The sequence below is a fragment of the Dendrobates tinctorius genome, unplaced genomic scaffold, assembly GCF_039654945.1.
Source record: "Dendrobates tinctorius isolate UK_male_01 unplaced genomic scaffold, ASM3965494v1 ptg000044l, whole genome shotgun sequence".
NCBI lineage: Eukaryota > Metazoa > Chordata > Amphibia > Anura > Dendrobatidae > Dendrobates > Dendrobates tinctorius.
In genome coordinates this window covers 2,700,718-2,724,929 of record NW_027361712.1, presented here as the reverse complement: position 1 = coordinate 2,724,929, position 24,212 = coordinate 2,700,718, and the positions used below count along the sequence as shown (strand labels likewise).

Genomic DNA, 24,212 nt, shown 5'->3' with positions numbered 1-24,212 from the left:
TGAGTGCTGATTTAGTTTTTGAAGCCTAGCTGCTTCAGGGCCTTTTTCATATCAGCTTGTTGGCTTATGTCTTTGATAGGGTTTTGGCAGATTGCAGACAGTAGCCTTCCTGTCCTTTCCTATCTAGGTAGTTTTGGGCCCCATCTTTGCTCAGTCTATCTTTCTGTCTGTGTTAGTGTTTTCATCTTGCTTCACCGTCATTATATGTTGGGGGCTGCCTCTTGCTTTGGGGTCTGCTCTGGGGCAGTTTAGATTTCCCCTTTCTTTCTTTAGGCCTATTTAATTCTCCGGCTGTGATCGAGGGGTCTAGGGCATCGTAGGAACACCCCACGGCTACTGCTAGTTGTGTTGATAGGTTCAGGGGTCTGCAATCTGATAGTTGCCAACTTCTCTGGTTTTCTGGACTTAGCTTGTATTTCTGTTTTTGCCTCCTACGGTGACTCATTCATAACACACTCCTCCATCTTGTCTGTTGCCAGGGCGAGGAGTGTGGGTAAAGTGGAGGCCGCCATAACTCGTGCGGCCGGGGAGGCCGTGTCAGAGCGTGTCAGCCAGGTCTCAGTAAGGGCCAGGAAGGAAAGTTTGCGGGAGGTAAAGAGGTCGTGGATCACGTGGAGCTTGTTGCAGATGGAGCGAGCATTCCAAAGTGCTCCAGAAAGAGGGTGCGGGAGGGAGGGGGTCAGTGGCACAGATTTTAAGTTTGAGGGATTGCAGTAGTTTCTCTTAGGCCTCTTTCACACTTCAGTTTTTTACAATCAGTCACAATCCGCCAGGTTTTGAAAAAAACGGATCCTCAATTTTCTTCTGAGGAATGGTTTTTTTCCCCATTGACTTCCATTAATGGCGGATTGTGACGGATTGCTGTCTGTTGCATCCGTTTTTTTTGAGGATCCGCCAAAAGTTGCTGTCCGTCGCCATCCTCAAAGATTTCAAAACGGAGCTTGCAAGGTTTTTTTCTGTGGCGGATCCTCCACACACTCATTTAACCCGAAATTCTTTCTGGGTGCTGGACAAAAAAACTCTCTCTCTCTCTCCTTCCCGGCCAGCGGTTCCTTTAAATTTCCTCATTTTCAGGATCCGTCTGAAAACGGATCCTGTACCATCCGTTCACATCAGTTGAGAACGGATCCGCTTGTCTGACTTTTTGGCGAATTTGAACTGATGCAAAAAACTGAAGTGTGAAAGAGGCCTTAGTGTGAGAAAGATAGGGGTGAGGATTAGTGGGATGTATGAGGCAGGGGGGCCAGGATTGGGGGATATGTCACCAGCAGTGAGAAGAAGTAGAAAAAGGGAAAGCAGGTGGGTGAGGGAGAGTTATCATCTTGTATTGTATTTTAGTAGGAGAGGTCTGAGGTTAAGGAGTATGTCTGCAAATGAAGCGAGGTGGGGGGGTAAGAGAGAGGGGATTGTTATTTGGTTCAAGGTTGCAGGGGTTTGGGGATAGCAAAGGAGAGTCAACATTAGTGGAGCAAAAACAGTGATGGCAAATGTGAGCATGGTTAAATAGCAGGAAATAAAAAGCAAGTAAAGTAATAAAGCAGTGGTTAGTCTTACCGTCTTACCGATTTCTGGACTATTTCTGGTTTATATCTCATCTATCACTTCAAATGATGTCACATCTGACCAAGGTCATATCTGACCTGCTCTCTTCAACTTATACCATTCAAATGTCCATGAAATGAAACCAGATGAGGGAGGGAGGAGGAGGAGGGGGTTGGAGGATGGTTCACAGCAGTGGGCAATTAACAGATTGCAGTTAATGGGACATTTGACTAGCATCATAGTTGAAGAAAGAGGTAGGACAGAATGGACAGATAAGACTAGGTGTGAGAAGCATGGGATCCCTTGAAGCCTTCCAGAGTTATTAACACATAAGGTCAGAAAATTGTAAAATTTGGCTTGGTCATGAAGGTGTAAACAGAACTGGGTGATGAATGGGTTAAATAATTCAACATTGTTAAACCTTCAATTTAAAAAGGGTTACTGTATTAAGAAAAGCACAAATCAGTTAATATTTTGTGCAAGAATGCCTTTACAGTATTACATGTCTGAGTTTCATAAGACAGATATACTAATCTTAGCTAATGTAATCCATTATTACTTAAAATAAGCACACTTGCAAGCTATAATCAAGAAAAAAAAGCTTTAATCAAGAAAATATTATGTCTAACAGGGTATTATACAGACACTTCATCAACGTGTCTCTGATGACCTTATTCAAACTATAATTTCATTTACAACATGTTCCTTTAGTTTCTGAAATGCAGTGAATTTTAATAGTGTTAAATATACTTCTGAGTGACAGATTTTATGATCCAGTCATGTTATGAAGCATAAATGATGTATTTCTTAATTAGTACCTGTAATCGTCAGAAATTATTGAAATGATTCTGGATTATTACCCATCTTGCCATTATTATTCACTACATTGTGTAATCAAATGATACAGTAGGCATTAATGTAGCCATAATGACTTAAAGGGAACGAGTCTCATGATTCTTGGTGCCCAAACTGCAGACAGCATCAATCAGAGCCTTCAATGCAAAAAGAAAAGTGAACCAGCTCACCCCGACTCTCGGCGTCCTGAAGTGCAGAACTTCAAAGGACCACATGTACACAAAAAAGAGAAGATTCCAGGTAGTTGCTAAATTTATTGAGTTAAAAAAAAATTCCATCAAGAGGATAGACACAGCAATGCAGTTTGAATGCACAGACTGCGTTCTTCGTCAAAGCTTTAACAAAGAACCCAGTCTGTGCGTTCGAAACGCATTGCTGTGTCTATCCTCATGATGGAATTTTTTTTAGCTCAATAAATTTTGCAACTCTCAAAGCTGGAACCATCCCATTTTTTATTAATTAGAGCCTAACTGCATAATTGCAGTCAGGTATACTTTTCTCTGAAACGTTGGAATATGGTAAGAAAATCCAGCTACGGACCATAGCCAGAGGCAAAACTAGTCCAACATCACCTCTGGCTTCTCCCAGCACCGCTCCAGGTGATTGATAGATCTTTTGCTATGGAAGCAATTGTAGGTACACAGTGATATATGATTGATATATATATATATATATACAGTTGTGGCCAAAAGTATTGACACCCCTGCAATTTTGTCAGATAATACTCAGTTTCTTCCTGAAAATGATTGCAAACACAAATTCTTTGGCATTATTATCTTCATTTGATTTGACTTAAATGAAAAAACACAAAAGAGAATGAAGCAAAAAGCAAAACATTGATCATTTCACACGAAACTCCAAAAATGGGCCAGACAAAAGTATTGGCACCCTCAGCCTAATATTTGGTTGCACAACCTTTAGCCAAAATAACTGCGACCAACCGCTTCCGGTAACCATCAATGAGTTTCTTACAATGCTCTGCTGGAATTTTAGACCACTCTTCTTTGGCAAACTGCTCCAGGTCCCTGATATTAGAAGGGTGCCTTCTCCAAACTGCCATTTTTAGATCTCTCCACAGGTGTTCTATGGGATTCAGGTCTGGACTCATTGCTGGACACCTTAGAAGTCTCCAGTGCTTTCTCTCAAACCATTTTCTAGTGCTTTTTGAAGTGTGATTTGTGTCATTGTCCTGCTGGAAGACCCATGACCTCTGAGGGAGACCCAGCTTTCTCACACTGGGCCTACATTATGCTGCAAAATTTGTTGGTAGTCTTCAGACTTCATAATGCCATGCACACAGTCAAGCAGTCCAGTGCCAGAGGCAGCAAAGCAACCCCAAAACATCAGGGAACCTCCGCCATGTTTGACTGTAGGGACCGTGTTTTTTTCTTTGAATGCCTCTTTTTTTCTCCTGTAAACTCTATGTTGATGCCTTTGCCCAAAAAGCTCTACTTTTGTCTCATCTGACCAGAGAACATTCTTCCAAAACGTTTTAGGCTTTTTCAGGTAAGTTTTGGCAAACTCCAACCTGGCTTTTTTATGTCTCGGGGTAAGAAGTGGGGTCTTCCTGGGTCTCCTACCATACAGTCCCTTTTCATTCAGACGCCGATGGATAGTATGGGTTGACACTGTTATACCCTCGGACTGTAGGGCAGCTTGAACTTGTTTGGATGTTAGTCGAGGTTCTTTATCCAACATCCGCACAATCTTGCGTTGAAATCTCTTGTCAATTTTTCTTTTCCGTCCACATCTAGGGAGGTTAGCCACAGTGTCATGGGCTTTAAACTTCTTGATGACACTGCGCACGGTAGACACAGGAACATTCAGGTCTTTGGAGATGGACTTGTAGCCTTGAGATTGCTCATGCTTCCTCACAATTTGGTTTCTCAAGTCCTCAGACAGTTCTTTGGTCTTCTTTCTTTTCTCCATGCTCAATGTGGTACACACAAGGACACAGGACAGAGGTTGAGTCAACTTTAATCCATGTCAACTGGCTGCAAGTGTGATTTAGTTATTGTCAACACCTGTTAGGTGCCACAGGTAAGTTACAGGTGCTGTTAATTACACAAATTAGAGAAGCATCACATGATTTTTCGAACAGTGTCAATACTTTTGTCCATCCTCTTTTTTATGTTTTGTGTGGAATTATATCCAATTTGGCTTTAGGACAATTCTTTTTGTGTTTTTTCATTTAAGACAAATTAAATGAAGATAATAATACCAAAGAATTTGTGTTTGCAATCATTTTCAGGAAGAAACTGAGTATTATCTGACAGAATTGCAGGGGTGTCAATACTTTGGGCCACAACTGTATATATATAATATATGCAGTATATTAACCCCTTAATAACATATGACGTACATATGTGATATAATATATATGATATATGCAGTATACTAACCCCTTAATGACATACATATGTGTCATATATCGTGTCTCTGTCATTGATGGAGGCTCACATGCTGAGCCTGCATCTTTCCTGGCAGATGATGGCTGATTTAACCAGTAATTATGTGTCTTTAACAGCCATTGTGGAGCCCGTGGCTAATAACCTGTTAAATCCCACTGTCAAACTCTTAAGCCCCCGTTACACATAATGATGTCCCAGCGATCCCACCAATGATCCGACATGTTGGGATCGCTGGGACATCGTTAGGCTGAGCGCTGGTGAGCTGTCACGCTGGTTTCCAAGGTAAACATCGGGTATCTAGGAGCCGGGCGACTCTGGGATACCCGCGGTTTACCTTGGAAACCAGCAGGTACGGCGGTTTCAAAGGTAAACAGCGGGTATCCAGGAGCCGCAGCTCCTGGATACCCGATGTTTACATTAGAAACCAGCGTCCTGGTCTTTCGTTGCCACACGCAGCGATGCGCACTGGCCAGCGGGAGACCAGCGATCGAAAAACAGCCCTGGCCGATGCTGCACGATCAGCGATAACCGGCAGGGGGGCCGGTCGCTGATCCCCGTCACACACAGCGATCTTGCTGGCGAGATCGCTGATGTGTCACAAAATCAGCGATCTCGCTAGCGGCCTTTAAGGTGGCATTTAAAACGCATCAGCAGAGGACGTGTCATTCCACATGCTCATCAGTACTCTCATGATGTGGTTGTGGGGCGCCAATTGGTTGTCAATATACTGTGAAAACAACAAAAGATCACACTGGCGCTGAACAAAATGTACCTGAAAAATAAGCAGCTGGCAGTATGGCAGATATAGTGTTCTTATCTGCCTATACAATAGTAACTGTTCAAATGCAAATTAGATTGCAATGCTCAATAGTAAGTTCTAGTGTTGCTGCTGAAATGAAACTGATCTGCCTTTGTCCTGGAAGTGAGTCAGAACAAATGAATGCCACACTAGATAACAGCTTACAGCATTATTACTGAGGGTGAGTGAACACTCTCCAAAACTGCTAGTGGAGGCACTTACATTCACAAGCTGGAGGACATATGATACCTTTCACTGTGCCTTTCAGTGTCTCCAAGGGGGTTTATTTTTAACGGGAGGACGCTCCCAGCCTCAGACACTACTGGACATTGTGCAGAAAACTCCCCCGACGTCTGATTATCACAGGCAGGATCACATCATATGTCCTCCAGCTTGTCACTGTACGAGGGGCGATCCAAAAGTAATGATAATCAATAATAAACACAATGAATATAGTCAAAAAAAAAATTTATTTTTCTACATAGTCTCCTAACAAGTCTATACATTTAGGTCATCTCTTTTCTAAACTTAGAATTCCCTTAAAAAAAAATTCTTGATCTTGATCCTCAAAAAACTCCCCAACAGCGGTTATCACGTCGCTATTGTCGTCAAATTTCTTGCCCTGGAGGTGTTCCTTGAGCCGAGGAAAGAGAAAGAAGTCACTGGGGGCTAGATCTGGCGAATAGGGGGGGTGTTCCACCAGTTCAAAGCCCGCTTCTTGAATGGTAGCCATGGCAACTACAGCTTTGTGAGCCGGTGCGTTATCTTGGTGAAACAGCACTCCAGCCTGCAGTTTGCCGTGCCTTTTCTCCTTGATAGTCTCCCGCAGTCTTCTTATTTGTTTTGCGTAGTAGGAGCCCGTAATAGTGGCTCCCTTCTCCAAATAGTCCACCATAATAATTCCTTCAGCGTCCCAAAAAACAGACGCCATAACCTTCCCTGCTGAGCTTGACACTTTGAATTTCTTCGGCGTCGGTTCGTCGGCTCATTTCCATGTCATCGATTGTTGTTTAGTTTCGGGATCAAAGTGGTGGATCCAGGTCTCATCCATGGTCAAAAAACGTAACAAAAAATTCTCCTTGTCTGCTTGGAACTTTTCGAGATTTGCTATTGAAATGTCAACTCGTTTCTTCTTTTGCTCGTCGGTTAACATTTTTGGCACCCAACGCGCAGAGACCTTTCTCATATGCAATTCTTTTGCAAGGATTCTTTGAATACTGCCATATGAGATCCCTGTGACCTCAGCTACATGCCTGATAGTCACTCTTTGATCTACCAACACAACTTCTTCAACTTTTTTCACGTTTTCTTCATTGAGGTACGTGGATGGGCGTCCTTCACGATGTTCATCTTCCGTCGATGTTCTTCCCAGCTTAAATTCCTTGGCCCAGCGTGCAACTGTGGAATATGGAGGAGAAGAATCCCCCAATGTTTCCACCAAGTCGCTGTGTATGTCTTTGGTAGACAATTTTTTCAAGCAGAGGTATTTGATGACAGCTCTGAGCTCGTTTTTTTCCGTTTTGATGTTCACTCCTTGGCAGTTCATATTCAAATGAATGTAGCTCCCGGGAATCGTGGCCTATTTAAGTGATTTTTTTTTCCTGGACTAGTGGGTACCTAAGAGACAAGAAAACATTTTATTTTAATTTCTGTGTGCAATAGAAATAACCGATTATCATTACTTTTGGATCGCCCCTCGTAAGTGCCTCCACTAGCAGTTTTTGAGAGTGTTCACTCACCCTCAGTAATAATGCTGTAAGCTGTTAGCTAGTGTGGTATTCATTTGCTCTGACTGACTTCCAGGACAAAGACTGGTCAGTTTCATTTCAGCCGCAACACTGGAACTTGCTATTGAGCCCGGCAATCTAATTTGCATTTGAATGGTTGTCAATATAGCCTGGGGTCCTCTGATGAGCCCTGTGCCTGTCATTGCGATGCTCCTGTGAAAGTCACTCTGTGGCGGCATTCATAGGAGATCGTGAATTTCTCCAAAAACAGCAGTGCTGATGCACTGTTATGTATAGTATAGGGGATCAGATGATCAAAGCTAATATTAAATTCAGTAAAAAAAAAGATTTTAAAATATGAAAAAAAGTTTAAATAAAGCACAAATCACCTTTCTATTGATCCATCAAAGATAAAACAATTTAAAAAATTAAAAAATATACATATTTGGCATTGCTGCATTCATAAAAGTCTGATCTGTCAAAGTAAAAAGTAAATTAATCAAATCGCTTAATGACATAATGAGAAAAATAATCAAAACGTCCAAATCACGTTTTTTGGTTGCCACAACATTGCAATAAAATGCAGTAAGAGGCTATCAAAACATTGAATCTACCTCAAAATGATAACAGTAAAATCGGCACCTCAGGGTGCAAAAAAAAATTCCTCACACAGCCTATATCCTGAAAAATGAAAACGTTATGCCTCTTGGAAATTGGCAGCAAAAGCAACATTTTTACAAATTTCTGAATTTAATTTACCACTTAATTAAAAAAAATCTATACTTGTTTGATATCTGAATATTCATACAGACCTGGAGAATCAAATTGCCAGCTCAGTTTTACCACATAGTAAAAATGGTAAATAACAAAAAAACCTATTGTAGAATTGCACTTTTTTTTTGAACAGTTTCAATGCACATGGAATTTTGTTTCCTGCTTCAAAGTACATTATGGGGTAGACTAAATGATGTCATTGAAAGTACAACTCATCCCACAAAAAACAAACCCTCATATGGCTAAATTGATGGAACAGTAAAAAAGTAAAACAAAAACGATGAAATGGAAAATCGCCATGTCGTGAAGGGGCTAAAAGGATGAAAACTTTGATCGGCGCGCTTCTTAACAACCACTAAGGCCCCATCACGCATAGCGATCTCGCTAGCGAGATCACTGCTGAGTCACAAGTTTTGTGACGTAACAGCGATCTCACCAGTGAGATCGCTGTGTGTGACAGCGAACAGCGACCGGCCCCCCTGCCGGTATCGCTGATCGCTCTTGGAAAGCCCTGGACATTTCTTTGATCGCTGGTCTTCCGCTGGCCAGCACGCATCGCTGCGTGTGACAGGCGGGAGACCAGCGATCAGCTGGTAACTAACGTACACATCGGGTATCTAAGAGACGTGCATCACTTAGAAACCCGATGTGTACCTTAGTTACCAGTGCGCTGATGCAGTGAGCTTGTAAAAAAGGTGCACATCGGGTTTCTAAGTGACGCACATCCCTTAGATACCCGATGTGTACCTTAGTTACCAGCTCCCTGCATCAGCGCACTGGTAACTAAAGTACACAGCGACGCTGCGCGCTCGGCGTTGCTGGTGCTGATCGCTGGTGAAGCTGCCTGTTTGACAGCTCACCAATGATCATGTAGCGACTCACCAGCGATCCACGTTGATATTGTTGTTGGGATCGCTGGTGAGTCGCTATGTGTGACGGGGCCTCTAGAGTAGTAATCTGATACAGACAGCACATTGCTATGCAAGATATCTTAATTGTACGAACTTTCTTCTATAAATCCTATGAGCTACCACCATGTGTTGCAAGAACTAAACTTCTGCAGATGCTACTAATTCGTTGAAATGTTTGTTATTGATGCATTTAAGAAAACATACATGTGGAAAAATGGCTGGTCTGCAAAAAAAAGTTCTTGTGTATCAAATTGTTAACAGGTGCCTTCATGCTCTTTTTCAAGCTGCTTTTTCTGTACAACCAGCTCTACATGACCATTATAAACAGCAATCATCTCTGGAAGCATTCAGTTAGAAGTGTTGTAATGATTTAATAATGGCATAATAGTCAAAACACATTTTGGATTTTTTTGTGATAAGTTTAATTTTAGATTTTTATATAAATTTCAGCTATCCTGAAGTTTACATTAAAGTTTGAAAAAAAAATCAAATATTTCAAATTTCTTTATGGTGGAATGATATAATAAAATGTGTTCTTGCTAATTCATGATGCTCACATATTTATAGCATTAAAAATCCATACACATTATACACACAAGCATAAATACATAAAGAAGAAACACACTGTACACACACATAAGGACACATGCACACATCCAGTATTAGTGAGTTTTTTACCCCAGTATTTGTAAGCCAAAACCAGGAGTGGGTGATAAATACAGAAGTGGTGACAAGTTTCTATTATGCTTTTCCTCTGACCATTCCACTCCTGGTTTTGGCTTACAAATACTGGGGTAAAAACTCAAATACTCAATTTGTGCACATAGCCTAACACACACATACACAGCGACATTTTTGCGATGCGTATGTGGAAGTGATCAGATTTTTTTTTCATTCATTCATAGTTGTAACAGCCATACCTTTTTATTTTTTAAATTTACAAGTTGCTGTTTTTTTTGCAAAATTAACTGTATTTAACCCCTTCACAATTTTATACTTATCTATTCGTCATGGAAGGGAAGGGCTTCCTTACCAATTAAGTATATACAGTACATGCATGTTTTTCTCAATATCTGACATGAAATCAGAATTAATGTTTCCCATTTTAGGTCAATTAGAATTGCCATAATTATTAATAGATCCCAAATGCCAGGATTACTATGCCTTTAAACAATTCTGGACTGCCCATATGATGATGTAATGTGTTTGGAAGCTTGTGATTTTGGGCAACATCGGAGTTAATTGGAAACACACCTGAGGATGTATTTTAAAGCATACCAGAAACACATTTAATCTTTGTGTAGCATCATGGGCAAGTCTAAAGAAATCAGCCAAGATATCAGGAAGAGAATTGTGGACTTGGTCAAGTCTGGCTCATCCTTGGGTACAATTTCAAGATACCTGAAGATATCTAGTTCAACTGTACAAAGAATTTTACCAAGTAAAAACAAGATGGGAATGTCCTGCCATCATATCACTCATGAAGGAGACGGGTCCTGTGTCCTAGAGATGAATGTGCTTTGGTCCTATATGTGCATATCGACCCAAAGACAAAAGCAAAATATCTTATGAAGATGATGGCAAAAGTTGTAACGATTGAGTCAATATCCACAGTGAAACAAGTAATGTATCAACATGGGCTGAATGGCCACAGTTAGGGTTGGCGGAACGCATCAAATTATGATAATAAGGTGCATTCGCCACCCGGGGTCCACCATGCAGAGATGTAAAACTGCAGCTAATGTGAACAATGGCGGAGCGGAGCTGCGTGCAAGCACCGTAAACACGCCGATTTAAACGTCACTCGGTGTGAACTGCGTGCAAAGTACCTGACTCTGTTGCTCTGCAGAGCAGTCCAACAACTGAGCGCACTCTAAGCTATGCCCTGTTAGACGTCACAGGAGCATAGAGGTAATGACGCTAGATGAGGTCCCTATGTCTATCCCCCCATGGAGTCTAAACTGGTGGTTGAACTTGCTCTGCTACACGGTTTGTGCTGAAGGCACATGCGACTTAGGATGCCTGATGCAGATGCTAAGTCAAGCAGGGTTCCCATCCTACACTGCCTGTCTAGACACACACCTGCTGTGCTAGCAGCGGCACACGTGCACACAGGGTGGTAACATATCCACCAACACATAGGTTCTTAGCGCGCCACCAGTTGGCCCAGAGAACCTTTTATATGTTGCAGTCTGTTAGGAACTTGCTCGTGGGCCAATCCGGAGCTGGACCTGAGCAGCTGACAGCCGACCACCAATGAGAGGTCACCACCCCACGAGCATGCTCAGTAGAGCAAATTCTGGACTTATCCTCAGGAATGACTCCTCACCGCTTTTTATTGTTAGTTACCATAGCTGAACCTAGAGAGGCAGCGGTAACAGCACACCCATGCCCGAGTCTGAGCAAGATGCTGAGACCAACATCTTTGCTTAGCAGCATCTACTGCGGTTGAAACAGTATGGGAGACAGCAGGAGAATACAAGGCTTGGGATCCATCCTGTGCAGAGGAAGGATCCCAATGCCTAACATTGCCCCCTTTCGAACCTCGCCACGCTCGCAGGCCGCAATAAGCTGAGGGGCACTAATGTGCTCAACTGGCTCCCAGTACCTATCCTCTGGCCCATGACCCTTCCAGTCCACCAAATAAAATTTTTTGCCTCGTACCACCTTGGAACCGACAATCACGTTCACCTCAAAATCATCTGAGGACGTACCCGACATCTCTGCAGATGACTCAGAAAACCGAGACACATTTCAAGAGAGAGACGTGAAAGGTATCAGTGATACTCAGGTGCGGCAGAAGAGACAGGCGATACACTACAGGATAAATCTGCTCAAGATCTTTAAAAGGACCTAGAAAGTGAGAAGCAAATTTATTGGACTCAACACGCAGCCTAATGTTACGGGCAGAGAGCCACACTAAATCGCCAGGGGTGAAAACCGCAGCAGTGCGACGATGTGCATCAGCGGAGACACTCATTCTCTGCTTAGAAGCCTGGATGGCAATCTGCGTGCGGTCCCAGATGTTGGTGGTGAAACAGGCATGGGCATGGGAACACACGGATGCTGATCATGATTCAGGAGAAACGGAGTCTGCCCAGTGGAATCGGCAACTGTGTTGTGGAGGGAAAACTCTGCCCAGGGCAATAAGGATGCCCAGTTATCATGCCTAGCAGAGATGAAGTGCAGTAAATATGTGACCAGAGTCTGATTGGCCTTCTCCACCAACCCGTTCGTCTCGGGATGATATGCTGATGAGAGATTCAGCTCAGTACTGAGCAACCGACAGAGACTTCTTCAGAACCGAGAAGCGAACTGGGGACACCGGTCACTGACTATCTTGTCAGGCATGCCATGTAATTGGAAGATGTGTTTAATAAAAAGCACCGCCAAGGCCCGAGCCGACAGTACACACGGCAGAGGGACCAGATGTACCATCTTTGAGTAATGGTTGGTGACTACCCAGATGACGGTGTTATTACGGGACTTGGTCAAGCCCACAATGAAGTACATGCCAACCAGGGCCTATCTGTCACCGGCAGAGGTTGTACCAGGCCCACGGGCCTCTGTCGAGAAGGCCGATTCTTGGCATAGGAGACACATGCCACGTAATTCCTAACATACCGCGCCAACTAAGGCCACCAGTAAGACCTCGTCAGAAGCTCAGTAGTCCTCTTGATCCCGAAGTGCCCACCCACCTTGAATGTGTGAGCCCACGAGAGGACCTCTGGCCCCAGGTTTGGTGAAACAAGAGTCTTGCCCGGAGTCACCGACTCAAGCGAAACTGGAGACACTGTCCACAGACACTCCGAAGAGATAAGCCATGGCTCATTCCCATCCTCGGTAGACACAAAGGAATGGGATAAGGTGTCAGCCCGTAAATTCTTCTCCTCGGACAAAAAGTGGATGGTAAAATTCAAGCAGGAGAAGAACAAGGACCACCTAGCCAGGTGAGAATTTAATTGCTGGACAGTTTGTAAATAGAGGAGGTTCTTGTGATCCATGAAGACTAGTGATGGGCGAGCACTAAAATGCTTGGGTGCTCATTGCTTGGGTCGAGCAAATTGGAATACTCGGGAACTCGGACAGAACAAAGAGAACAATGTAAGTCTATGGGAGACCCAAGCATTTTTACCTTGATCCCTCCAGGGGGTCATTTTAAGGTCTAAAAATGTCTGAAAATGATGGAAACACTGCTCAAATGACACAGGGACATCATGGGGATCACCCCGGGAAGCATTCTTGACTCCTAGTTCACAGCTTTAAACAATGTTGTCAGAGTTTCATGCCATTTTTACCGGTGCACAAAAAAACATGCCAAAACGAAACCAAAATTGATTTTGCTGGGAAATATGTTAAGGTACATCCTTTCCAGGTTAATGACTTGTATATAAGATAAAATAATTAACCCCAGACTAAAATGTTCCTCCACCACTTGGGCTATGTTCAGATGCAGAGTTTTTGAAGCGTTTTTCAACTTTAACATTGCTTTCAAATAAACAAATGCATTCACTTGGAAATGTCATTGTAACATTTAAAAGCCTTAGCTGGCCATGTGGTGTGTGACACATAAGCAGACATATCTTGTTTCATTTATAAAGGAGGGACTCTTAAAGTCACAGAGTCTATTTTTACAGGGGCATCAGGCAGCATTAATCTGCTTAAAGGGCAATTATTAATCAGTGGGTCTACTAAACTGTTATAGCCTATGCAGTGAGTGGATGGGTTGCCAAGAATTACGACGCACCCCAATACCCCTTTCACGAGATGTCCAGGAGTGCTTCCATAAATAATGTTGCATTGAATGCAAGGCCTGCCCTGCTACCAAGTCATATGCACCCCAATATGCCTTAGAACCCAGGTACTGGATAGGCCCAGGAAAATCCACTTCACATTTTTCATTTTGTTCTCCTATTCTGTTTTCTTATGCGTTGACTGCAAGACCTGCCCTGCTACCAAGTCATATGCACCCCAATAAGCCTTTGAACCCACATACTCCTACACTTGTAATGCCTATACCCTAAGTGATGTTGGCTGGCAAACATTTTCCCCTGTGGGGTACATCTCAACCTTTTCCATAACAAGTACTTGACGCCCAGCTAAAATACCCACCATTGTTAGGATTTTGACAATGACTGTAGCAGCATGGAACACATTAATCCTGTTGATCTAGTGGCGGCGGATGATGAGAGGTGGAGTAAGGCCTGATTAAAAACTATGCCCAATTTAAAGGAGCGGGTCTCCTAGACTTGTAATGCCCATACACTAAGTGTGTTGGCTGGCAAACATTTTCCCCTGTGGGGTAGATATCAACATAGTGTGTACCTTTTTTTTTAGGGGCATCATTAACACCTTGCAAAACTGTAACGTGGTTTCCTACACAGTTGCTGCTGGGAAGGTGCATGTGTTTAGTAACAATATGGCGGACGAATCATTGGATGAAGTGATCTGGAAAAGGGGCAAGGTGATGATAGGAATGAGAAAGTACATGATTAATAACAGCAGTGGTTATGGGAGGTATGAGATCCAGGATACAGCCAACAATAATTCGTCGTCCACCATCAATTACCAGAGTCGGTTTCACGCCCATTTCAAGATCGGTGTAACAGATGTGCATGTGAGACTTGGACTAAGAAATGCCCATCCAAAATATGTTGCCAAAGATGTATGTGTCTGTATAAAGGGCAAAGTGCAACATGTTCGTGAGATGCTGAATTAGAGAAAGCAGATCAGTGTTGGAGGAAAACTAAACAAACTAATGGATGCTCGTGAAAAACTAAGTTTAAAGAGGAGTGCACCATCCGTAACTATAAAACAACACACCCGTGGCACAAGCTTCTTCATCTTCACCCATACATATTCCCAATAATATCCTAATGTTCCAGTCTAAAATTAATAGTCCTAGTGTAACGAACACTGGTAAAGGAATGGCACAAAACATACATAACCACGACCCTTGGAAACACCTGATTTCCTCTTTACAACATATGGGCGATGATGGTATTGATGACGACTTAGAAATTTACCACATCCACACCAATAAGATGAAGAGCCCAGCTGCAAAGAATGTGCAGAACAGGCAGTGAATGTCTGGAAATTCATTTACTCTAGGGCAAAGTTTACCTCTTACTAAAGTGGTACCGAATGAGGCATACACAGCTCTCAGGGGTACTCAGCATGAGATGCTTGAAAGATGATGTATTCTGATATGCTAATGTCCACTTTTTGAAAACGAGCAGAAAAGAAGGATGATATAGCGGGAAGACATGTGATTTTGGCCAGTAATGAAGTGATGTCAGGTACAGATAGGTAGATCTGCGTGTCATCAGTGTAGTGATGATATTGCAAACCATGCCATTACATCAGCTGTCCCAGGCCGAACTTGCAGATGGAGGAGAGTAGGGGTCCTAGAAGAGAGCCTTGGGGAACACCAAAAGACAGGTGTCAAGGTGAGGAGGTGGTGTGGGAGACGGAGGCAATGAATGTCCCCCTACCAGTTTTTTTTTAAGACTGCTGATAACACCAAAAAGGACATTTCCAACACCGGCCATTGCCGCATCAGCAGGGGTAGTAAAACTACAAGCCTTATCACCACCAGCATGATCAGGCACATGGCAGCAAAGCACCCAACTTTGTTAGCTCAACACCAGGCTCCATGAACAGAGTCTGTGGGTGTTACCACTGCTTCTTCCGCTGTTATGCGTGTAAGCCAATCACCTGTCCACGGTGCATGCGAAGATGGCTCCTGCCCTGCACCTGCCATTGACTACAGTCAAATTGCACTATCAAGCATGTCCACGTCCTTGTCCCAGTGAAGCCTTTGGTTGTCCATACCCCAGTCATTGGACTGTAGTGGAAAAACACAGCCAACTGCCCACAGGCCACAGTACTAAGTTCACAAATTTCTCATCTGCTTGTGCTCTAAAAGTTGCATTTTAGGCTCGTGGGAGATGGACGCTTTCTGCAATCTGATGGCGGTGAAAGTAACAAGGTACTCGGTCCCCACCCACCAATATTTCTTCAGGTATGCCGTCACGACATTACACAAGCAAGCACGTGTCGCACAACATTAGCCGGGCCATCAGCAATGCTGTTAAAGGGAAAGTGCACCTTTTGCGAGCTTTGGTATGTGTGAGGGGCAACTGATTCCAAAGCTACAGCGACTGTGGTGTTATATAGAGCAGCATCCGCATTGTGTAGGGAACTTATGTCTGTAAGACGGAGGAGGGATTCAGACAGTGAGTCTAGATCGAGGTGTTGAAGATTTCTGCGAAGGTGTGCAAGTTTGTGGGGTGAGGATTGTGGACCAGGAGAGGAGAGGGAAGAGAATGTAAGTAGGTTGTGGTCAGAAAGAGGAAGAGGTGAGTTAGAGAGGCTAGATAGGGAGTAGAGGCGGGTGAAGATGAGGTCTAGTGTGTGGCCATCTTTGTGAGTGGCTACAGAAGACCATTAAGTGAGGCTGGAGGAGGAAGTGAGGTATAGAATTTTAGTGGCAGCTGAGAGGGAAGTGCCCATGGGGATGTTGAAGTCGCCCAAGATGATAGTGGGGATGTCAGTGGAAAGGAAATGAAGTAGCTAGGTGGTGAAGTGGTCAAAGAAGGTGGTGGCTGGCCCTGGGGGATGGTAAATGGCAGCTAGTTGGAGGTTGGAGGGGGAGTAGATGCACACAAAGTGCACCTCAAAGGAAGGGAGGGTAACAGAGGGTGGCAGTGGGATTGGGGTGAAGGAGCAGTTATCTGACAGGAGAAAACCAACTCCTCCACCATGCTTGCTGCTGGGGTGAGGGGTGTGGGAAAGGTGGAATCCACCATACGAGAATGCAGCAGGAGAGACTGTGTCAGAGGGGGTGAGCCAGATTTTGGTGATGGCGAGGAAGGAAAGTTTGTTAGTAATAAAAAGATCATGGATGAAGGAAAGTTTATTGCAGACAGAGTCAGTGTTCCACAGAGCTCCTGTTAGTGGGACTGGGGAAGCTGGGGCCGGGCCAATGGGTATAAGGTTGCAGAGGTTACGGAAAGTTGTGATTGAGCATGGATGGGAGGTAGAAATGACTGGGAATGTGGTGAGGAGGACCAGGATTTGGAGAGATATCGCAGTCAGTGAGAAAGAGCAGAGAAAGTGTTAGCAGGTGGAGACAGAGGATTATATGTTGAGAAACAGATCTGAAGAAGAGGTGAGCTGGATTGGGAGGATTGATGAAGAGATGAACAGTTCATTGCTTGGTGTAGGAATTAGGGGGTTAGCAGAAAGTGAAGGATTATAGGGGTCAGAGTGAAAACAAACAGAAACATTGTTTACAGTGACTATCCAGTTCCCTTCTGGTTCAATTCTGGATTAATTTATATCGCACACTTGTATGATACACTTATATGATGCATGGGGCAGACTAAAGTCTTGGCAGACTTGTGCTATGCAATATATGTGCTACAAAGTGCATTCAGGTGTGAAGCAGAGAGGAGTGGTCTGTGCTCATCTTGGTCAGACAATTAAGAGTGGACCAGATGCATACAATCAAGCCAAAGTAAACAAGGTCATAAATAACACTGAGGTAAAGCAGGGGGTTAGTTGAAAGACATACTGAGTGAAAACTAGGAGCAGAGGTAAGAAGTCTGTGTGGAAAGCTGAGTGACGTACTGAGTGAATACTAGGAGAAGAGGTAAGAAGTCTGTGTGGAAAGCTGAGTGACGTACCGAGTGAATACTAGAAGCAGAGGTAAGAAGTCTGTGTGGAAAGCTGAGTGATGTACCAAGTGAATACTAGGAGCAGAGGTAAGAAGTCTGTGTGGAAAGCTGAGTGATGTACCAAGTGAATACTAGGAGCAGAGGTAAGAAGTCTGTGTGGAAAGCTGAGTGACATATCTGTAGGGAGAGTACATAAATAGACATGCTGGTTTGAGTGCGATGGTGGCAGATGGCAGGGCACAGTCTGTATACATCGTTCTGGATTAATTCATATCTCACTCTTGTAAGATACACACTTATAGGATACACACTGCAGACTGTGGTTAACATAGTGGAAGCCAGGACCCACTCCAACCTTGGTATGGTTCACCTCCTCCCAAACCCTGAGTATTGCGGGCCTATGTCAATCTGGGCTGCCCCCACAGTCTACAGCTCCTGCACCTCCTCCTCCTACTTCGCCTCCTCTTTAGCCTCCAGCTACAAAAGGTAGCACATCAGTCACAAGCTGGAAGCACTGCAGCACTGCCAAATGAAAGCAGGAACAGGCTGTGCTGAAGCTAATATGCTTCTGTGACAAACCCCAAAATTCTGAAGAGTTGTGGACAGCTCTGAAAGAGCAGGCAGATCGGTGGCTGAGACAGCTGAACCCACAGCCAGGCATGGTTGTGTGTGACAATGACTTGAACTTGGTGGCTGCTCTGTGTTGAGGCGAGCTCACACACGTGCCATGCCTGGCTCATGTGCTTAACCAAATTGGTCAATGTTATTTTAAATGCGGTACGGAGCTAGCAGATCTGCTCGGAAAAGTGCAACGCTCGAAATACCCATTTTAGAAAGTCAGCTACTGCTTCATCCGCCCTTCCTGTGATTCAGAAGCGCAAGCAGCTTTTGGCTCAACGACTGGTGTGTGATGCCCCCAGGCCTTGGAACTCTACACTGAAGATGTTGGAAAGGATTTGTGAGCAGAAGAGGGCAGTTGTTGAATAGTCTACCAGCATTAACAAGGTTGTCGGTATTCAGTTCTGTTTTCACACATATGTGAGGAGTAGTGTTGAGCAATACCATCCGATATCGTGAAATATCGGATCGGATTGGATCGGACCGATATCCAAAAAGTATTGGGTATCGCCGATTCCGGTACCGGAAACCCTATGCAAGTCAATGGGGCACAAATATCGGAATGAAAATAAACCCTTTCTTTACTTGCACATCCAGTTCAGGAGGGGGGAAGAGTGTGGGCGGTGCGTGGGCGGACACTGTGCGTGTCTGTGTGTGCGGGGTCTGTACGGGCCTCTCAGGGGTCTGTGCGGGCATGCCGGGGGTCTGTGCGGGCCTGCCAGGGGTCTGTGCGGGCCTGCCGGGGGTCTGTACGGGCCTGCCGGGGGTCTGTGAAGGCCTGCCGGGGGTCGTGTGTGTGTGCAGGCATCGTCCGATGGGACTACAAGTCCCATCGGGCTATGCCTGCTACAATGACAGTGATTGACACATTAGCCAATGATGGGACAGTATTAGTCCCATCATCCGGCTAATGTGTTGAATGTAAAAAAAAACAAAAAACATACATACTACATACATACTACATACATACAACATTCATACATACTACATACATACTACATATATACAGTACTACATTCATACAACATACATACATACATACATAATTCATACATACTACATATATACTACATTCATACAACATACATACATACTACATATATACTACATTCATACAACATACATACATAGTACATACTATATACAATACATTCATACATTCATACAATACATACAGTACATATAACATAGAGTACATACTCATCATCACTTGTCACTTTGATCCCGGAAGCCAGTGTCATCTGTAAAAATATTAAAATAACAAACAACCGATAAACTCCATGATCCGCAGAAATTCACGAGTGTCCCATGACGATCTCCCGTGGAGAACAGCAGCATCAGCTGATGCGACCGCTCTCTAGGGGCCCCAGGAATACAATGACGGGTAGTCCCATCGGACGATGCCTGCACACACACACAAGCCCCGGCAGGCCCGCAAGGACCCCCGGCAGCCCACACAGACCCCCGGCAGGCCCGCACAGACCACCGGCAGGCCCGCACAGACCACCGGCGGACCGCACAGACCCCCGGCAGGCCCGTACAGACCCCCATCAGCCCACACAACCCCCGTCAGGCCTATACAGACCCCCGGCAGCCCACACAGACCCCCGACACTGCTCTAAGGACGGAGCACTCTACTCAGCCTCGTATGTGCTACTTGTCCATGCCAAAAATCTTTGATGTCTTGTCCGATTTCTCTTAAGCTGGCCCCATGCCTCTAGGTCACCAGGTCTGTTTTCTGCATTTTGCCGGTCACAGCTGGGGACTTACTCCTGCTTTGCTTTTTTCCCTCAGCTTCCGGCCAGGTTCCCTGTCTAAGCACGACCCCTCTTCCTGTGTAATGGGACCTGTCAATTACCCTACTCCTTCCGCCGGGAAACAGGGGACGCAGCCTTGACAGTTCCAGAAACTGCGCAGTACAGGTACCCACAGCCAGGTCATTCTGACTCTATACATATCTGGCAAATCAGTTCTTTAATGCAAGCAGCATAGAAGGCATGTACTTCCAATTTTCTAGAGAAAATTGTACAGTACATCCAGAACAGTTTCAATTTGAAGGACTTTGTGGTTCATATCATTTCACAAGATGACACTAGTCTCATACTTAAAATTTTTGGTGGAAAATAATTTCCCCATTGATGGCTTGTGTATGTTTAGAATTATGTTACATCATTTGTGTGATTAATTATTCATACCTATTTGCTTCACAATATATTCATCTTTTTCTTCAAGGCTTTGGAATATAATGTTGTAAGGGTTAAATCAACTTGTTGAAGTGTGTTTTACCTCAAAAGTGAAACTACTTGGCAATTGTCATCTTTACTATTTCTCCATTCCGTGTCCAGCTAACCACCTCATTGATGTTATTGAGTTTCTTTGAGATTAGCGACCTAAATAACATCTGGGGACTGTAGTCAACATGACACTGTGCCAACACCGACTGGGGTATAGCTACCAAGTTGACATTGTTCAGCTGTGCACATACTGAGCTGTCAGAAAAAAAAACTTCAATAACATGTTTGATAGATTGTCTAGTGGAAACACCCATATAGTATTATTATTTAGTTATTTATATAGCGCCATTAATTCCATGGTGCTGTACATGACAAGTTTACATACATAGTAATAGATATCATTTACCCAAATAAAAATTGCAATGACAAACTGTTACAGAGTCCTTGCCGACTTTCATTCTATGGGAGAATGGGAAAGAGACAGAAGGTGGTGGGTGCAGCACCTCGGGTGATGTAGAGGCAGCAGCGCATGTGGTGGTGTAGAAGTCACATCTACAACCACCACACTCTCCAACTGACATCTCTGGAAATGCATCCAAAATGTCAAAATCTCTAGCTTCAGTTATAGAAAATGCATGTGCTCCTTTTAAACGTCATTGTCCAATAGGTTCAGTATTAGTAAGTGAGGGCTTGTCAGAATCCTGCCCAGGAACACCAGGCTTCAGTAGTTGTGAGTCCTGTCCCCATGATCTTCAATGTTATTTGCTATGGCTCTTCAAGGCATGATTTCATCAAGAAGATTTAGTCTTCATAATACAGAGACAGAGTGCAATACAGAGTACAACACCGCCTAAGCGTTCACCCTCTGCTACTCAGACTTTCTATCTGCGCAGTGACTGCCTCTAGGCTGAAGATGATGATGGTGGTAGTAGTTGGAACATTTAACACAGTCATGAAGCTGCCATAACAACTTGATACAGAAATCTTTTAATCCGACATACCCCACTGTAAAAAAATTTTCAGGATAAAAAAAGAGTGCTGGATATAACGAGAGTGAGAGACTGCTCAAAAAATGGAAGTTAGGCCTAAAATGCCTCACTTTTTGGCACACAGATGTATGAGGTGTGTCACAGATAGACCCCACTGTAAAACTGTAAAATGTGGCCTGCTTTTTAAAATAATGCAAGATAGTGCTGTATATAACAAGCACCAGACAGGAAAATACTAGAATACCGGCCTACAATCCACAAATTTTTATCACACAGACGTATGAGGCATGTCACAGATATACCACACTGTAAAATATGGTTTTTTTTTTGGGTGAATGCAAAAAAGTGCTGGATATAATGAGAGTAAACAGGATAGGAAAATGTGGTCAGACAATCCGCGCTGCAAATCACTAAATCAAGGATTATTAATACAGTGGTCTTTACTCGACGCATTTCAGAGTTTCACAAAACTCCTTCCTCAGGAAAAAACACATACAAGTATCATGAAAAGGATCTTAAATAGAAAAAACAGTACAATTGTCATTCAGGTGTTCGGCGTCTAAAACAGGTCACCTGTCAAAGTTCATTGCATGAACATATGATAAGCATATAATGGACAAAGTATATATAAAAAATTCATGTCATAAAAAATGTTAGAATACTTGCATTGTAAAATTATCAATATATATTAATTTCTTTATTTGCAGTGATCGGAAGAAAGAACTAAAAGAAAGTTATAAAAAGAAAAAGAAAAGGACATGAACCTCCAAAATCGGGAAAAAAAAGAGAGAAAAATGCCCCACTGCAAATAAAGAAATGAATGTGTTCATACATCAATATACATACACACTGAGGAATCCATTTTTTAGGGTTTGGGGTCACCTAAGTGATCTTCCATTCAAGTGATCCTTAGAAGTCCGCTCAGATTTTCTAGTCGGAAAACGTAGACACACAGATCAGCATAGAAGCTGAGGTTTTTAACCAAGACTATTTCCACAGATCGCTTAATTTTAGATAAATTGGAGAAATAACTGGTATCTTTTACTGTATGAGATTACTGTACTATTCCTTTTCATGAACTCGTAAAAATAATACACAACAAATTGTATATACACCTATGATTTTTTTTATCCCTGTAGTCTGAAACTAAACAGCAGTTTTACTCACCTATTTCTGGAGGAAGACATGTGATTTTGTTTTGCGACATATCCAAAATTTTCATATCTTCAAACGCCTGAATATAGTCTGGAATGGTATCTAAGAGGGTTTTATGAATGTGCCATTCTTTCAGGTATGTTTGTTCTCTTAGGTATTCAGGAAGCTCCTGAGTGGGGAAAGAAATTCAAAATTAGATTTGTAAGTTTATAAAAATCATCAAAAGTAAGACATTTCTACCTGGATTTTCCATTTTGGGTAATAATAATAATAATATTGTAATTGAAAAATATACATTAATCAGCAATAACAATAAAACCACTTACAAGTAAAGCAAATAACATTTATATTGTGAGAAACAATGGGCTAAATGATATATTAGGATAAGTCCACAAGTTTCAGCCATGCTGAGTTTTTGCAACAATTTTCCAAAATTATGGCCCAACCACAAAAAAAGTAAAGTGACGGCAATGTGTTAAACCAGGCTTAAAGGGAACCTATCACGTTGGATAGTGCTATTGACCTGAAGGTATAGAGTTGATCTGTAGGATATTAGCATTATGAAGGCTCCGCTGTCCTGAAAGTTCGGCAACCTGGAGAAAATGAACTTTAGTTCTCCCAGGAGCCGCTGGCTTTCAGTCATTTAATTTTAAAGTCATTTCGTATACAGTTATCCATTTTAGTTTTTTCATCCTATATTCCAAGAGCCATAACTTTTTTTTCCTATTGACCTAGACATTGGAGGTTTTACCTTTTCACAGCATGCTGCATTTTTTAGAAGTACCATTTAACTTGCCATATAACATTCTGAAAAATGGGAACAATTCTTTGTGTAGAGGAATGTGAATGGGCAAAAAAAGGAATTGTTTTCTGAGTTTCGTTGCATAGCTAAAATTTTATATGAACTTTAGTATGGGGTCAATATAATTATTACAGTATTATCAAGTGTATATGATTATGATAACGGTGTTATCAAACCTGTATGTTTTCACTCTATACTACTTAAAAAAAATTAAAACCCCAACACTATAATAAAGAAAAAAAACTATTACCTGGTGATAGAAAAAAACAGCATTTAAATGGTTTCCTTAGCTTACAAAGGACTAGAAGACATTCATTATTTGTAGAATATGGGCTATTCCTTTATCAAAATAAGAAAGGGTTCTTTACAGTTAGAGTTGTCAGAGTGTGGAATGCCCGACCACAAGGAGCATTAAAGGCAGGCACAATCTCCGAACTTAAAAAGGGCTAGATGCTTTTTTTCACAACAAATAGTATTGTAGGTTATAAATGAACTAGCAGTAGATAGGATGATTGGTCAAGAAAAAATTAACCTAGTGTAAGTCTTATTTCAACTCATGTAATGATGTACTGTAACTATGAGTCTACTAAGTGGAATAGCTGTAGCTACAGTATATTTTGCTTTCCAAAGGTTTAAAGACATTACCTATTTCCCGACTTAATCTAGCTATTGCTTGGATCTGATTTACAACCTTGGAGTAAGGGCCCCGTCACA

The 24,212-nt window shown here is 42.8% G+C and overlaps 1 protein-coding gene across 1 annotated transcript in view; it reads right to left on the bottom strand.

Moving 5' to 3' along the window:
* The window catches only part of LRRC2 (leucine rich repeat containing 2), a 608,842-nt gene that overhangs the window by 299,523 nt on the left and 285,107 nt on the right, over positions 1 to 24,212 (bottom strand). The window contains exon 4 of the mRNA XM_073575526.1: positions 22,709 to 22,865. Within this exon, the coding sequence (XP_073431627.1) occupies positions 22,709 to 22,865 (157 nt within the window). The remainder of the gene's footprint in view (positions 1 to 22,708; positions 22,866 to 24,212) is intronic.